The 18,082-nt window shown below is 38.7% G+C and overlaps 2 protein-coding genes across 3 annotated transcripts; one reads left to right on the top strand and one right to left on the bottom strand.

Moving 5' to 3' along the window:
* The first annotated feature begins 318 nt into the window (after window positions 1–318).
* On the top strand, window positions 319–3,816 carry spryd4 (SPRY domain containing 4). The gene is made up of 2 exons (XM_053317414.1): window positions 319–471; window positions 2,216–3,816. Exons 1-2 carry the CDS (start codon window positions 336–338, stop codon window positions 2,755–2,757), a joined length of 678 nt encoding a protein of 225 aa, XP_053173389.1. The 5' UTR covers window positions 319–335; the 3' UTR covers window positions 2,758–3,816.
* On the bottom strand, window positions 3,149–16,565 carry LOC128357161 (glutaminase kidney isoform, mitochondrial-like). Of its 2 annotated transcripts, none has more exons than XM_053317412.1 (18): window positions 16,265–16,565; window positions 15,246–15,336; window positions 13,052–13,173; window positions 10,331–10,460; window positions 10,140–10,219; window positions 9,843–10,006; window positions 9,400–9,458; window positions 7,744–7,776; window positions 7,583–7,641; window positions 7,428–7,494; window positions 7,269–7,319; window positions 6,148–6,324; window positions 5,899–6,030; window positions 5,722–5,814; window positions 5,502–5,563; window positions 4,805–4,881; window positions 4,554–4,617; window positions 3,149–4,436 (listed from the first exon to the last, which is right to left on the bottom strand). In XM_053317412.1, exons 1-18 carry the CDS (start codon window positions 16,474–16,476, stop codon window positions 4,280–4,282), a joined length of 1,830 nt encoding a protein of 609 aa, XP_053173387.1. In that variant the 5' UTR covers window positions 16,477–16,565; the 3' UTR covers window positions 3,149–4,279. The 2 variants fall into 2 exon arrangements, with proteins under 2 accessions (XP_053173387.1, XP_053173388.1); XM_053317413.1 differs by having other exon boundaries at window positions 15,246–15,333.
* Window positions 16,566–18,082: the final 1,517 nt, after the last annotated feature.

Raw genomic sequence — 18,082 nt, 5'->3', positions numbered from 1 at the left:
CATTTTTTTTTTACAGTGACACTGCACAACATCATCATCACACAGATCATCCCTGATTATGTGTCCCAAATATTTTACTCTGCTCACTACATTTAACACTTGATCTGCAAAAAGAAAAAGAAGAAAAGTTTTGTGTCTGATCTTCCTTGGTTTGATAAACTCAACACTTGTGATGTGGCTGCTAATTTTGGTAAATACATCTGCGATGTTTATCTCACTCAGTGGCGGCTGCTGTCCGTGGTGCTGACCTGTTGTTCCTCTCCAGGCCTTCAGGGGGCAGCAGAGTGAGGAGGAGCGGAAACGTGCACAGCAGCAGAAGCATCAGCAGCAGAAACATGGCGATGTCTACGAGCAGTGCAGCTCGTCTCTGTCGCCTGGCAGGACGAACTGTCACCTCCCTGACAGGCAGACACAGGCGGGGGGTCAGCCTGCCAGAGAGTAGATGTTACATATCGACCTCGACGCGGAGCAGTGAGTGAATGTTTCTGTTAAAAGTTAAAAAAACAAGTGTTAGCTTCTGAGTGGTAGCTGCAGCTCAGAGGTCAATGGCATCAGACCATAGCATCAGACGCAGCCGAGCCTCAAAGAGAGACTACACTTTGTTTTTATTGGGGTTTTAACAACTGTGTAACTGGGTAACAGAGCAATAAACTGTTGACACATCTCTGTGGTTAAACAGACAAACGTGCGAGCGACAACTGAGGAAGTCGAGGAGTCATTGAGCAACTTTTCTCGGGCGGACACGCGTTTTAGTTGTTTTTAAAACATCTAATAAACTGACTTTATTGCCCAAAATACGTGTGTATATTTGTAAAAAATCTTTAAAGTTAGACACATTATATATCTGACTCACTGCTGGTTGAATAAATGTTTGGTTCTCGATTAAAGTTTAAAATGTGGAGTCCTTCAAACACGCAAGTCTTGAGTTTGTCCGAAAATGGATGTAGTCGGTGAGGATATTGGGTCACCCAGGACGTCTTGACTCATACTTGCAGGAATTTATTGATTCAAAAGCTGAAACGATCAATTAATCTTTTAGTCGACCAATAGAAAGTTGATCAGAAATTATTATTTATTCAGTCATCTGTCATTTCAGTATCTGTTGCTTTTCTTTGTCATATATGATACTAAATGAATATTTTTGGGGTTTGGGACTTTGGGAACAAAACAAACAAGCAGAAACACATGTATGAATTTTTAGACCTACTAAATTGTAATATTGTAATATTTTCAGTCATTGAATAGACAAAATAGATAATTGAGAAAACAAATCTTTCAATATACTTTAACTGTAATCTATAGATCCAGGCCTAATTCAATTGAAATTAGTTTTTATAATTGCGCTAACAAAATTGAATTGTAATAAAATGTAACAAATTGGCAAAGTGCTCCTTGCTGGCCAATGATTAAGTACTAGTATGATTGCTGTTGCCATCAAAATGTTAAATAACAGCTGTCAAAATGGGACCATGGTGAAACATTTGGCAGTAGAAATATAATTACAAACTCCTAATCAGGTCACAATCTGATGGGTCACAAATTTCAATGAAACACCACTAACAGTATCAAACTATATCAAGGTGAAACTTTAACAAAATAGAGTTTAATTGAAACAAATGTATCAATAAGATGAAGTACATGTTTGTTTTCACCAGCTGTACTGATCGTTTTATGTTGTTTAGATTAAACCGACAGAGGTTTACACACAAAGGAAACACGACTCTCCTGCTACACTAATGGTACATTTGGGAGCGAGATGGGCTCATTCATATTTGTTGGATTTTCCACCTTATAAATCTTACTAACCTTATTCTTCATAGCCTGCCAACATCACTATTTCTTTGTCATTCACGAAAGTGTCAGACTAATTGACTTTTTCTCCCGGGCTGACAGCTTGACATGTCGGAGCAGAAAACGCACCGGTGTAATGATGACTTGGGGCAATTACTGCAAACCACTGCAGTAATTAATCTTATTAGTCACACCTGCTCTTGACAGGTTAAAATGTCAGCTGTGAAAAAGGTTTATTCACCTTTTGTTTTCACAGTTTTGGAGCTGTCGGTGTAATGATTTTATGAGACTTGCAGCTCATAAATAATACTTTAATCAATTTTGGACAGCACAAAGCAGCCACATTTGGGTTTCATCTGAGACGCCAATTATGTTTAATTTTTTTAAACATTGAGCTTAAAGACATCTTTTTTTCTCTCTGTAGATCTGCAGTTTAAGCTTGATGAGAGAACAGCTCACAGCAGTCTGGACCTCTTCAAGAAAGACACTGGCGTCATCTACCGCATGCTGGGCCTGGACCCCAGCCACGTGCAGCACAACCCCGAGCGTTTCCGAGACTGGGCGGTCGTGTTTGGCGACGAGAAGATCAGTAGCGGGCGACACTACTGGGAGGTGACGGTCAAAAAGTCTCAGCAGTTTCGTGTGGGCGTGGCTGAAGCGCTGATGTCCCGGGAGGACTGCGTGGGCACCAACAGCTCCTCCTGGGTGTTCGGCTACACTCAGCGAAAGTGGTTTGCCATGACTAGCAACAAGATGGTCCCCGTGACGCTGGTGGGCAAGCCGGACCGTCTAGGCATCCTGGTTGACTATGAAGCAGGTCTTCTGGGGCTTGTGGACACTGAGAAGCCCAGGATCATTCACTCCATCAGAGTCCAGTTCAAGACTCCCATCTGTCCCGCGTTTGGACTTTGGGACGGGGAGATGCTGACACACTCTGGTCTGGAGGAGCCTGAAGGCCTGAAGTAGTGAAGCATCCCTTGCATAACGATGACAGTAATGGCTGAAAGTGGTACCGTGGCAACACTTTTCACACCAGTATCTTAAATAACTGGACAGGAAAGAAAGCAATATCTGTGTGGGAATCATTTACATCTTAATTATAAGTCAATTTTTTGTGGTCCAGTTGGTTCATTATCATGACTCTTAACAATGCAAGTTCATACTTTTATGTATGTCATTCAGCCTCAGGCATGTGTCACAGAAGCTGTCGTGTGTACCTCATGTATTACCTCTTAAACTAACGGATGTAAAAAATGACGTGTGGTCTTTTTTGGGGAGGAGCATTAACTGCCGAGTGGTTCTTTTATACTTCTCTTCACAGTTACAAAGCTTAAATCAACACAAAACCTTTTTGAGATTCATGTTCATACTATATATATTGTTTAATAAAATAACTTCACAGAAAGTTTCACAGTTCTCTTTTGTTTACAACAAGATGATACATATTCACAGACTAATGTTTTATGAGGTATCAATTCACTGCCACACTTAAATGAAGTGGCACACTGAATAAAACAATAAAAAAAAGCATTCATTTTTAGAAGAATACAGGAGAGTATAGTGTGACTCAACCATGAATTAAGTACAATGCAATCACTTTAAAATAGATACACTGTACTAACAAGTGGCAGTTGTAATTTTCCTGATTGTATTGTACTGAATGAGTATGAATGAGTATCACTTTTAACACTATATGTTTTGTTCGCTTAACTAAATGTTATCTCTTTTTGTGTTAAATGAACTAAACTATGCATTGTTCCCAGTGCCTGAGACCTGGAGATGTTTCTGTTAAATACAAGTAACCAATAAAAAGAGATCACACTAATGAAAATGTAGTTCCTCCAAAAAGAAACAAATAATAACCACATGAAACAGAAGATATCAGCAATGTATAAACTGACCTATGAGCCTCAGTAAACTAGAATCAACTGCAACAAAACAGTCCTCACAGTGTTTTAGGCACAAATGCAACAGACTCACCTCCTGTTGAGGTAGAAGAATTAATTAAGCAGCTTTGGAAAATATTTATACAATAATTACACTGGGCATAAAAACCCCCTGATTAAATACCACACTGAAAAATTAGAATATTAAGTATTTCAACATTTAAAAAAAAAAAAAGCACAATAATTACATATACAATTAGATACAAAATTAATGTTGCAACACAAACCAAATCACAGTTTAAATTAACGTCATTCTCACACACAAGCAACACATTGCCTGCTTTCTTATATAGTGCTTTGTTGATACAATCCCTCCAGAGTGCAGAAAAGCATTTAAAAGGGACTTAATACTACTATGTACAGCTTTTCAACAGTCTAAAGGATGATCCCCACATTATTGTTATATAACTTAAATATTCCCATATTTAGGATAAACTCAGTCATTCACAACTTCTCTCAATCATCCAGTGTCCTTTTAGTCCTCTCAGGTGTTTAATAAAATAGATTCATTTCTATTACAAACCCTCATGATCCTTTATGGTTTAGACAATGCTCTTCAACGTATCCAGCACGTTCTTCTGCTCGTCTGTGTCAGACGTTGATTCGGTGTCAGCGTACGCACTCTGATATTCTTGCAGGACTGAAACTGCAAGATCATGGCCGAACTGCCTGGCATCATCTAGAGGTGTGTTTCCCCATCTGGTAGATAACACAATGTAATGCATGCAGAGATGAATCAATTGTCACAGATGATATTTTTCCCATTTTTAATTCAATATCAGAAGAATTAGTTTTTTTATATTTAAAAATCTCTACCTGTCTTTCATGTGAGGATTCAATTTACATACTTCAGTTAGAAAGATCACAGCTTCCACATGACCTAAAAGAAAATAGAGAGCAATTTTCACTTTTTCTTCACTTCAAAGCAAGATCTCTCATATCCATGCCATCATATTTCCAAACCATCCCAAAACATTTTAATGCAAATGTCAAATTAGATTTAATTCTAGTTTGAATATCAAAGCCGAGATTATTGAAGAAGGAATGAACTAATAATGAAGTGTCACCTTCTGCAGCAGCGATGTGGAGTGCTGTGCGGGAGTCGTAGTCTGTCTGCTCCATGTTCAAACCTGAAAGGGCAAACCTGGAGGGGTAACAAAGCCGGAGCCGTGGAGAGAGGGAACACACATGTAAATGTCAGCTCAAGTGGCGGATACTTGTCAGAAAACTGTGGTGAGCACAGCTGAGTGTCCCTACAATTACACGAGTGAAGGACTTGTTGATATGAAAGCAGACATGTTTTCAAAAAAGCAGGAGTGGCTCTTAAAGGAACAGTTCGGCATTTTGGTTGAGACACAATAATTGCTATAAATATGAAGGTACAGAGATGGTTAGTTTAGGTTAGCATCGGGCCTGGAAGTGGGTGGAAACAGCTAGCCTGGCTTTGTCCAATGATGCCAAATAACGTCACTGAAACACAGTAATTAACACATTATCAAGTAATTAACACATATATTATATGATAGTGCCACTTTAAACACCTCTAGACACCTTTAAACAGAACCAGACTGACTGTTTCGCTGTTTTCAGTCTTCATGCAAAACTACTGTCTCCTGGCTGAGGCTTCATATTTAACACATATGACAGTGGTGTCAATCTTCTCATTTAACTCTCTGCACAAAAGTGAATAAACATATTTTCCAAAATGTCATCATCCAACTGTTCGTCCTGAATGAAAGGCCGTGTTTTGTTTTTTTTACTTACCTCCTCAGAGCAGAGACGTCACCACTGTAGGCGGCAAACATCAGGTTCACGACTGACTTGTTCTAACAGATCAAAAGGCAAACATTATGTGTACTGTTTTAAAACTTGTTATGTAAAAATACTGTCTGCATTATTGCATTAAGTCACTCAATCAAGCAGCATCATTTCTTGCTAGTCTGAATGAGAATTTCAACATCTAAACTTGTATTTCTGAACTCACTGGATCCTCGTCTGATCTCCTTCTAGGGTCGTGTTTCCTCGTGAAATGTCTCAGGTTGTCGTAATTGTGGAAGTTGAAGTAAGACACCAGATCCTAGTGAATCAAAAGTTGGATGTGATGGGATATATTAAAACATGCAGATTCAGATAATAATTAGATGAAAATAGACAGACATACCTGACAGAAGTGAATGCCACGCACGCTGTTCCCAAGCCGATCTAAAGGTGGGGACCAACACATCATACCCATGACATTGGGGACCACGAGCAGCACAGCACCTGAAACGCCAGATTTAGCAGGCAAGCCAACCTGAATGAGAGGATTCAAATAATCAACATAGGAACCTGGAGCAATATCTCATAACTGCCTACAGCTCTGAACTATGAGGCCAACGAAATACAGATTGCTGAAATACCGGTGACTCACATGGAAAGCAAATTGTCCAGAGAAGTCGTACATTCCACATGAGTGCATGAGACTCAGCGTGTTACGAACTGCTTCGGCGCTCAGCACTCGCTCGCCTGTGATTGGACAAATACCCCCGTTGGCCAGTGTGGCAGCCATGACACTTCCTGACTCACAGGTCACCTCTATGGAGCACAACTAGGAAGACACAAAAAAACAAACAAAAAAAACTTTTTGAACTGAAGAGGCAAGAAGGACCGTTTTGAAGGAATACATTTTGTTTTATTGCAAAGAGTAACTACTCTCGTTAAATTCAAATAATATGTGGGTGTAGTCCAAATTCAAAATATTGAAAAGAGTGTCCCGTCCTCTCCAGATTTAAAGCTCACGTGTGTTTTTAGGTCAGATTTCAGTTGATCCAGTTAGTTTGCCTCCATGGCTGCAAAACATTGTGTTTCACATGCCATTCTTTCATATTTGGCAACCTGGAGTGTCAAAATGGTGTCAACCTGATCTCACAGAAATAAGTGAAATGACCTCTTAGCACCTCATGGTGATGGCACGCAAAGTGTTAAAATTAGTGCCAGCTCCAGCACCATGATCGGGTTAAGTTGGCAGACGGTCGAATCACACAGGCCAAAACAAAAACACATGTTCTACATTGTGATGGAAATTTCAAAACAGAACATACTGGCTGCAGTATTATAGTCCAAGTATTTCAACTTAACATATTTCCTTAGTCTCATCATAACATATAATAGTTGTTTAATGAGTTAATACAGCAAGTATTTTACATATTTGTTCTTTAATATGACAGAAACTGATTAACTTAGCATAAAGACTATAAATAACTAAACTGGTTCTTTCTACGATAACAAAATCTGCCTACCAGCAGCTATAAAGGCCAGTGACTTCTGGAGTCCTGTCATCACTGTGAGTTTGCCAGGCAACCAGCTGAGACTTTATCGCTTGCTAAACTAACCAGCTGCTGGCTGTAGCTTCATATTTACCTGACAAACATGAGAGTAATATTGATCTTCTTATCAAATGTTTAATTGACAAGAAAGTGAATATGCATATTTCCCAAAACTATTTAAAGTTTCATCCACAGAATACTAAATGTTAAGAAAAATTGGTCTCACCTGAAAATAGAAGTCGAGGGCCGCAGTCATGTCAGCATTGTCAGGAAAGCACTGCAGAGGCAAACAGCCTTATTCAGAATCAGAGCACACTGAGGATATTCAACTTTCAGAAAACCTAAGCACTGAACACGCAGCTGAAGTGATTGTAATTAAACTCACCTTTTTTTCTTTGAGGTAATAACCAATTGCATAATTCCTATCCCCGGTCTCCCTCTCTGACTGGAAACTGCACATAGAGCATGACAGGTGTGAAAAAGCTTAATTTAACATGGCAGAGCATAATTAGGTTGCATTTTATGTAGCATGGTACTCACGTTGCATTGTTGAACCCCACATATTCTGTGCCAGCCATGGCCTTTAGGAACTCCATCACCTGCAATAGCATCATATTTACACAGGGGTGGTGAGTTCAATAGGGGGAACAAGCAAATAAGTAGTAAAAGTCTGATTATAAAAAAAAAAAACATTAACTCACGTAGTCGAACCTCTCGGCCTTGTTTGAATTAGGCTGTCAAAACAGAGGAAAAACACTTGTGATGCCAATTTAAAGTATGTCAAGAGTCAGCCCGCCCCTATAGATGGCAGTGTTTGAGTACTTTGACACCGAAGCATAGTGCTGAGTCCAATCTACGGTGGGCGTCTAGGTATGACGTGCCCAGGATGTCTTTGTGTGTGTCACTCCATGTGGCAATGAGCACACTGTGGCCTAGGGGCTGTTTATGACTGTGCTTGAATTTCACAGTCGGTAAGGGATCGTTACCAAGTTGTAAAGATACTAAAAAGGGACGGTGGCTACATTCATATTTATTGACTCTGTGACCTACGCATGAAGGCTAAAGATTATATTAAATATCACCGTGAGTTGAAGTGATGATTTGAGGCTAAACCTCGAATTACAACCAATAAACAAGATGATTTTATGTCTTTCCAGGTATTTTCAGCTAATTTTTGAAAAAAAAAAACAACACCAAAAAAAAAAACTTTTGAAATTTAAAATGGTTCAGCTCGTCCCACTGCGGCATGTTTACATTACAGAAATTCAAAAACAAGTATATATAGTAACCACCTTAGTATAAATTATACACACATATAGTACACAAACTGTGCTCACATGATATAGTCCCCTGCTCCATAAATACACAAGTGTGGGCGGCTAACACACCTTCTGTTGTGGAGGCTGTAATTGGCCAGAAGCACACACACACCCCTGGATGTCAACATTTAGGCCCTCCCTTTGCTGCTGACCCACATATGATAAGAAGCCCAGAGTTTATCCTCCGTCAGCTGTGAGACTACAGGAAAACTCCACTGTGGAAACATACACAACCATATATGGCCAAAGTCCACCCCCGCATGGTTTATAACAAAGCCAAAGGCCTTTACGGCTGGCCAGTCAGATGATGATGACCATAGTCCAGCCACTACGGGCAACAGGTGACTTGACACCATGCTCCAGTGATTTAGTTTATTCACTGGTTCTCAGTCCAAATTGCTTAAAAATGTTGTTCCCTGTCATTTTTGATTCTGAGTAATATAAAATCCCCGACAGCTTCAGCTTCTAGAAAAGTAACATTATGTGGCTTCTCACTCGGTCTTATGGTGCAACGGATTTCGTTTTCAAAAACAGGATGTTCACAATACACTATGGCATGTCCTTACACCATATTTTCTATAAAAAATATTGTTATTGAAAGCTTTGCTATCATGCTGTACTTTTTAGTTTTTGTGCAAATCATCCTTCTTTTGTGAGGACGTATCAAAGCAGAAAAAGAAATAAATAAATAATGAGGAAGACAGAAAAGACAGAAAGCAGAAGAACAAAGAGACGCAGTGTGATTTTACAAACACACTATCATGATTTTCGAAGATCTAAATTATTGCCCATTGAACTGTGTGTCAGCCTAGTGAGAGGCTGCAGCAGAGTGCTACACTGCACAATATTAAATGAAGAGGAAAAATATTTAATAAGGTTGGGTTGAAAAAGTCTATTTTTGGGTATGACCGGGTGTTTCCTGAGATGCCGCTCTTTGTTCTGCCCTGACACCCTCATTAATGACAACCAATATTGTAGTATGTTTGTGTGTGTCCTAACATGGAAGCCTCTAACTGCATTCAATGGTGAGATTTTTACCTTTAGTAAAGAACTGATGACGATAGCTCCAGCATTCACCATCGGGTTGTGAGGTTTATCTGAGGAAATGGGCGCATGTTATCACCAATTTTCTCCTAACCGCAAGAGAAATTAACTGCTGAGATTAGAGAAGACATTTTATCATGGGGACATAGAGTATCATCAGCTAATAAACTGAACACATACCGTACAATCCCTCTGCGTCAGAGGTGAGTAATATAATAGCTAATGGCTACAAAGGTGAGGTGACAACAGTCCATCTGAAAACTTTTCTAAAAAAAAAAAGATTGTTTGTTTTTGCACCATCTGTGCTCTATTTCTGTAATTACTGATAACCCTATTGACAATTTGTTCAATAAGTTACTGAGTGGTTCTTTGAGTAGTTTTACTTTGTACAAACTAGGATTAGTAAATAGAAAGTCTCTATTACACTAATTGCTTACCTTCCTCGTTTAGTGACAGTTTGTTGAACTTGAGTCCACTGGGCTCTTTGCCTACAAACTGGTGAACATGATCACTGCCAATTTCATGCACGGCGATGGAGTACTCCAGAGGCTTCACACACGACTGCAGACAGAAGGGAACCTTGGTGTCACCCACAGAGTGTCTTCATGACATGAGGATGTAATGGAGAAACATGGAAATAAAATAATAAAAAGAATGGAGGAGTGTTAGTGAGGTGGTACACACAATGGAGGATTTCAGAATGGAAACGTGCATTAAGAAGGAGATGATGTTACCTCTGTCCATCAATTGTGCACAGAGATACACCCCAGAGATCAGGACCGAATTTAGCAAGCTGAGGAATGTAATCAGCTACCTGCATGAAAACATGATGATGATGATGATGATGATGATGATGATGAGTATGCTTTCATAGATGAACTACAAGTGCATGTGTGTGTGTTTCTATAATTAGTTTGTTACTTACTTGTCCTCCCTCCTGCAGTTGTGCTCTGTCATACATCTGATTGACCCGCTGTGTAAACTCATCAAAGTTGGGGATGATGAACTTTTTTCTGAAGGCTTTAGTCAGCAGCATGATGTTGTTGCCCACACACCTACAAGAGGACACATAATTTAACTGACGTCATGAAGAGGGTTAAAAAACACTTAAATACGCAACACTTAATACAACAGAAAAAACATAAATAAAAGAATTTCGAATGCTAAAAAAAACTCATTTAGATTTCTCTGAGGCTGACATGATTTTGAAGGCATAAAAAATAGATCTATAGCTTTATTAAAATCTTAAAAGCAAAGTTACATCCAAACTATAGAACATTTGTCACATAGCTATTAGGGGAATGTGGGACTGTGGTTCAATTTTATGAGACCTGATATGAGATATCAGGCTGTAATACTGACCTTTATTACCACCCCAGTTTAATATCTCTCATGGTGCTCATAATATGAAGAATTATATTTAAAAAGCAACAACTTTTCCAAGAACCAATGTCCATGTTACATGACGCTACACACTACAGATGTCATTGTAAACTGTTTTACTTTTAACCACTTTCTACCAAAGACACATTTATCATATGAAAATGTCTGTGGATAGGCCTTTTTCACAGCACACCTTTTGACTTGTCATATTGGGAAAACCACAGGTGTTACTAATAACATTAACGGTGGCTCTGCTCTATCCAGGTGTCCCAGTAAGCCCTGACACTGGGACCCAGCATGCACAATACCAGAATCCAGAAACTAGGTCCTGAGGCAGCTGAGTGGACTCAACCATTTAAAATTGTATTATTCACACCAATTTGGCTGTCGAAAAAAGGCCTATCCTCCAAAGTACACTTTCTGTAAACAAATATAAACAAAATGAAATTCAATTTGCCTTTGTACTACTACCAAAATGAAGGCAGAAAATATAAACAAAACTATGCTGTATGACTAAATATCACTCTCTTTTTATGATTTGGTTGTGCCAACAATTTAATAGGAGTAAGTTCAAGCATAAGATAATATTCAAACTTTAATAGCAAATATATAGTGAAACTGCTAATTTTGGCTTTATGCGTTCATTAAATTAGAATTATGTACAGTTAGCAGGCTAGTGAAGCTAGTTTGACCTTTGTAAGATAAGATAAGATAGAAGATAAGATGAGATAAAGGACATTTGCCTTGGTCATGACATTGTCTGCAGTAAAAAATCACAGTAAAAACAATTGATACATTCATCCATGAATTGCATCAACTACATCAAAAAAGTGAAGACATAGAACAATATATATCCGTAATATAAGACAAAGAGTTCAGGGACAGCTGCAGCATACACATATTTCAGCCTTGGTGGTGTTAAAGGCTTTAATGGATATTGGGTTTGCATTGCTTAAGGGAAGCCTGTGGCGTCTGCCTAGGGGGAAGGAGCTTGTAATGTATATTCAGGGTGGAGAAAATTAGTTAGGTTTGAGCTAACATTTCTGTTAACTAGCAAACACAGAGTTAAAGTTATCATTTTAATGGATAGATAGCATTTTTTGAGGCTTCACAATATGAGTGCCCAGTCTTACCCTTCTTTGCTTTCTTGCATAAATATTGTCTAACCCTTATTTGACATCATTTAAATCAAATTCAGCTCTTGACTCACGCACTGATCCGCCTGAGAAATGTTTACACAGGCAAATACGTGCCAGAATAAAAGGGCAAACAAAAAACACGTGCCTATATACACAGATTTTAATAGTTCTTTTAGCATGTCGTTGCTATAATTGGTCAGCAGTGTGATCTAAAGGAAAGCACATTCTGTCACAGCTGGTCTGAACTGAAATATCTGGTCTGTAGCCTTTACTAATCTAAGGCGATGCTAGCGTGAAGTTTTGGGACACCAGGACAAGAGAGTGGAGAGAGTTTGTATTATTTATATGGGTCATTTCCTTAAAAAAAAAAGGGGGAAAAAAGGAGGAGATAGCTCTGTGTCTCTCACAGCATATTTATAGTGAGCTCTTCAGTGTTCTTCAGGAAAGGATAACCTCACAGATTTAAGTAAGGAAAGTCAGATATGGCCAATTAAGTTTGAGGAAGACAGCCAGACTGTGCAACCCTCTACTACTGGTTTTGGCCAGAGGATCAACTGAGAATTGAATTACACTTGTCAATTAGGAAATAATACTGTTTGGACAGTAGTCTGCATGGAGTTTACTGATCTGTTGAGGCTACTAATGTAATTGGTGCTGTCTGGAGCTCAACCAGAATGATGGCCTTTCATTAACAGCCCCAGAGACCTCACTCTCCTCCTGCACTCTATACCGCTTTGGCTTGCATGTGTGCACGTGAATTGGGTTTGTAGCAGCTGTCAGCTATAAAAACGCCTGTCTCTGTCAATCTCTTGGACTCAAATAGCACTGGCCGCAGATCACCTCCTTCATATAATGACAAAAAAATATGAAAGAGCATTAACCTTAACTAACCTTGCACACCGCATTTTTTTTTTTTTTTTTCACCATGCTTCTCTAGGGAACATTAAACAACATTGTAATTCACACTGTTGATGCAGTAGTGGTAGAAACCCAGTGTTTATTTACTGCAAGAGAAAACAGAAAGTGTTCTGTCTATTTCTCCCATGCAGATAAATCTTGAATACTCCCCCTTGAGGAACTCTGTGTGTAACTATGTATCCATAAATAAACAAAGCTTTTCTCACCTTCTGAAGAGCTTCTTGTCCATCATGACAGGCCCAATGGAGTCACGTGTGGATTGCCTCAGCTGACGGACACAGTCACGCAGCCGAGGGTCAGATGTTAACAAACCTGTTTTTCTCAAAGCCTGGAGAGAAGAGGAATGAGGAAGGTTTTGTCAAATTAATACACAAGGGAGAAAAGGAAGGTTAGATTTTCACAAGCAATGGAGGGCACTGCAGTATTTATGTAATGTCAATTAGCAGGATATCAAACATGAATTGATGGAGAATATAGTTAGAGGACTTCAAAGGCTTTAAGGGTGCAAACATGGGACTGGGAGGAAATGCAGGCATTGACCAGATCACTGGAATCCTTCTCGCAAGCCACACATCAGCCTGACAGTCACTGTTTGAACCATGTGCGTCTATTTTGGGGACACCGTGTCCATGACTCTCTCGGCCAGAGAGGCTCCAATGTTTTTTTTGAGTCATCTCAACCGATCACTGATTCAGTGAGCAAACAGTCCAAACACATGGCTGAAAGCTTGCTATTGCTGTTATTGTATGTCTGTGAGTGATTCTTAGCTTCGGGGCAGGATGCTGAAGTTGGGGCAGCACTCACAGCGTCTCTGTGCTTATTTTAAGATTTTCAACTGACCGATTTTGCTCTCACAAATGGATTAGCAGCACTAAGCATACACAGACCCTCTGAATGAGAGCTAAATGCAGCATAATACAATATCATACCTGATGTGGTGATGTCATCATGATGATGTTTACCCTAAATGCCTAAATATAGAAAATCTCCACTGTCATTAAGTGCACATGTTTCTGCTTTACAAATTATCACTTATATTAAGTTAAGACCCACTATAACGTACACTAATGCAGTATAATACAATATCATACCTGATGGTCATCATGATATGTTTACCCTAAATGCACTTATATTACATTAAGACCCACTATAGAGTACACTATTGCAGTATAATAACACACTATTTAAATGCTTTTGGCAGAGAAATAAATATTTTATTTCCAGTAGATTAACGGGCTGAACTCATCTGCAGAAAGTTGATTTGCTGATCAGATTAATCTTCATCCTATTCAGGCATCTAGCTCATTAATGAACCCTAAAATTGCATTTTCTTTGAAGAAGTTTTACAATCTGTTAATGGATTAAGATTTTAGACCTCTTTCAAAAACAAATCAACTTGTTTAAAGCATAAAGTGTAACAAATGATTTTTATATATTATATTCCTGCAACTGTGGACAACTACAATTAACTCTAACTAATTTTTTTTGTTTAATGTAAAAATGTTATTTAAAGACTGACTTTTTGTGTAAGTGACTTGATAAGATTTTTTTACATGCAAGAATACTGATGAACATGTTCACCATCTATGTCACCTCTACAAACACATCCAGTCATCCGTGGCCTAACAACAAGCCACCTGTGTTGACACACGACGCCTTCCCTGAATGCGTGCTCCTTTTTAAAATTTCAGAGTTGCCATAGGCACTGAGGTCACCAGATGTCTATGATATTTGGCTTTTTCATGTGACCGTGTAAAAGGACACATGACATGAAGCTAAATGAGGATGTGTTGTGGCTTGCAATGGCTTGCTAGTTATCACAGTGCACATATTGACACCGCAGAGTCCACGGTAGGCTCTGTTCTTGTTCTTAGTATGTGTGGCCTCTCACAAGACTCTGAAAATATGAACTGTGCATGGGTTCACAGAAGCTCCTTGACATTTTTAAGTGAGGAATGTGTATGTGTGTGTGTGTGTGTGTGTGTGTGTGAGGGGGCCCAAATATGAGGAGGTTTGGACCTTACAACATAGATCTGTTCTGATTCTGTTGCTTAAATTAAATGCCTTTAATCTACTGAGACTGTCATCACTGCAATTAAAACTGAAAGATAATATTAAAAAATGTTGTCTGTGTGGAAAAACACATTCTCTGTTAATTACCTCAGTGTCTATATTTAGTCCTAAACACATTTTATACTTGACCCCTGCATTCAGTTGGAGACGCACTGCAGATTGCTGTTGTGCACTCTTATGCCAAGGTTGTTTTAGTCAAAGTCAAAGGTTCTGCTTTTCAGAAAATACAGCATTGCTGTAGGAGAAAGTATGTTTGTGTACATGTCCACATATGTCATGAAATGTCAAAACAGTCCATGTTGTGACAGGACCGTGCTGGTGACTCACAGAGATGAACTGCGAGAGGGGGATCATCTCCTTGCCCTCGGTGATGGTGTAAAAAAGTAGGTCCTCCATACTGGACATCAACCTACCTCTGCTAAAAAAACAAAAACAAAAAAAACACACACAGTATTGCTGTGATCTTTAAACCCTGTGCAAGCTCCAATCATGTTAAAACTATGAGCACTGTTTCAACATTCATGTCAACAACATGGTCAGGAGTGGAAATACTGGCCTATTAATACGGCCAGTATTTCCTGGATGAACTAGATCTTGACCTGAAGTGTGTATATGACAGACACAATGACTGTAATGTATACAGTCGCACAAATAAAGCTATAGTCCTATATAGTAAACAGTATGAATGTTTCTTTGACAAAACCTCTGTATTTACTTGTATTTTAAAATATTATTCACTATATAAACTTTATATAAATTAAATACATTTCTTATTGTTTTTTCCATTTTGTTAAACAGGCTTTAAATGAAATGTAACTTCTGAAATGAACTGCATTCATTTGTAACTCAATTACTTCATGCTAATAATATAATATGTGAATAATCTAATTTTTTAAAATTGTAGTTTTTAAAGACAGTTTGACATTTTGGGAAATGTGGTCAGAGCTTTCTTGCACCCTAGCTCACTAATTAACATAAATATATAATTAATTAAACTACTAAAGAAACTATAAGTGTAAAAATTACAGGTTGGGTTGTGCCCCTGAGTCATGGCAGCCAGGTTGCTAGGCAACCAGTGGACTCCATTAAACTCTTACTGAAAACCACAACTAGGTTTTACACCTCTCTCGACTGTTTTTGTGCAGAATAAACAAATGATAGCTGGAAGTTACTAGCTATTAGCATAATCTCTCAGTAAAAAAGTGTATCTCCCAAAATGTCAAACTATTTCTTTCAGTTAGGTTATAATGACTTCTGAAAGTTACAGGCTAGAATGAAAAGATGAATATGGCCTAATGTTTTGATTAATTAATGTATTCTCTAACAGACAGCCTGTGGTGACTTACTTGGAGTGCACTTGGTCCACATCAGGACCCTTCTTGTTATGAAGGGCTCTTTGGCTGTGAGGTGATGCTGCGGCCCAGCAGGGGACAGGAACAGGTTGCTGAGTCCTGGACAAAACAATACTGTCAGCCCTAACTCTGGCGGAGATCCCTCCATTTTTAAATAGCTGCACGATTCCCGGGTTGGCTGTCCTCAGACTTTTCAGGCAATGCATTGTGATAAGTAGGGCTTAATCTTTAATAATTCAGGGGAGTTTATTTTTTTCCCAGAAGCTGATCCAGTCTAGAGAGATACTTGTGACCAGTACCCCTTGGTCCTCGGAGCATTAATAGCAGCTGCTGTCAGACTGCATCAAGTACAGTCAGTTGCTCTGGGGGTGGGGCAGTGACACACAGCACGGTGGCTCACACGGTGGGGTCAATAACCAGCAGCTGATGAAACCAAACCGGTAGTATTTCCTACTGTGGTCGCAGCTGCTGATTAAGCAAAAGCTTTTGGACTTCAATCATATTCCTAGAGAGACTGATCTGTGATTAGGGTGCCTATAATGGGTGCTTATAATTTCATTTTATAGTCTTAAAATATACCTGTGATTTATTTTAGCCCAAATCGTAAGAAAAGGCTCAGACAGTGATATCAAAATCTGTAGTTTGGCCAGACTTTAAGCTGGCCTTGGACCAGTAGATGAATGCCAGCAAACACGTTTATTTAACTATTACAACAGAAATTAAATAATTATTTTAGTTAACCTTTGCCTTTATTAATAGGTTTTGGTTTCTGAAACTTTTTGGGCTGTTAATTATAAACTATTGTGTCTACTGCTACTACCAGCAACAGAAACAACCGTAATAATAATAATAATAGCAAATCATTTTATTATAAACATCAGTATTATTATCATTGATACAACTATCACAATTATTATTATTATTATCATTGTTATTATTTTCTTATTATTATTATAATTACCAATAGCTTTAAGAAAGTATATAGTTTATTTTCTTTTGTACTTGGTCAAAAGGTGACATTCACTTTCTGAATCAGTTGTGCATAGCAGGAGTTGTGTGTCAGCTTTAGCTTGTTGTTAGTTTATTTGTTATTAGTCATTTACTCAAACATTTTAATGATCAGATATGTGCTTAGTGTTGTTGTCCAGTCTGATAAATAATGAACTGTTCATGGGAGAGAAGAAGTGCTGTAAGATGGTGACACCCCATGGTGAGTTTACAACATTGAAGCACTAAAACCTTACTATCTTGTCCTCTAGGTGGCGTACTCACTCCAGGACCCTCTGCTCAGCTCAGTCTGTGTTCTCTGTCCTTTTGTTGAGAGGACACATCACAGGCATGTGTATGAGATGCTTCCTCTCCAGAGAGTTTTTTTTTTTTTTTTTTTTTGGCAGGTTTCCTGGTGCCTCAAACACATTTTATAGTACAGTTTGTGATTGCTTGAGTTTGAAGTCAGGCTTCCTGTCTTTGATGTCACCAGCTGTGTGAGATGCTCAGCATGGAGCACCTCAACACTTTTTACTCCTCAGTAAGACAGCAATCGACTGTGAGAGAAACAAAGCAGAAATCAGTTACATTTTTGAATCTTATCTCACTTTTTATCCCTCAGCACTTTGCACACCTGGACTATTCTTCATTTTTCTCCCACTCTTTTCAAGGTGGGTCTTATGTAGGCAATTTAAATCACAAGATGTTCAATGATCGTGATGATAACCCACCACACCCATGTTCAATTTCAGCGCACACATGCTAAACATTCACATTCTCTGTATATAATGCTTGCAGACTGTGTAGTATCAGTTTCCAGGCAGA

The sequence above is a fragment of the Scomber japonicus genome, chromosome 4 (assembly GCF_027409825.1).
Source record: "Scomber japonicus isolate fScoJap1 chromosome 4, fScoJap1.pri, whole genome shotgun sequence".
Classification (NCBI taxonomy): Eukaryota; Metazoa; Chordata; class Actinopteri; order Scombriformes; family Scombridae; genus Scomber; species Scomber japonicus.
This window is presented reverse-complemented; position numbering and strand designations above follow the sequence as displayed.

Bases quoted from the DNA above. Each gene is read 5' to 3' on its own strand.
- spryd4 (XM_053317414.1), top strand. From the start codon at position 336: ATGGCGATGTCTACGAGCAGTGCAGCTCGTCTCTGTCGCCTGGCAGGA. The intron at 472-2,215 runs GTGAGTGAATGT...TTCTCTCTGTAG, and splicing joins ATCGACCTCGACGCGGAGCA to ATCTGCAGTTTAAGCTTGAT.
- LOC128357161 (XM_053317412.1), bottom strand. From the start codon at position 16,476: ATGCATTGCCTGAAAAGTCTGAGGACAGCCAACCCGGGAATCGTGCAG. The intron at 10,461-13,051 runs GTGAGAAAAGCT...GTCCTCTTGTAG, and splicing joins GACAAGAAGCTCTTCAGAAG to GTGTGTGGGCAACAACATCA. The intron at 6,031-6,147 runs GTGAGTCACCGG...CCTCTCATTCAG, and splicing joins CTGGACAATTTGCTTTCCAT to GTTGGCTTGCCTGCTAAATC.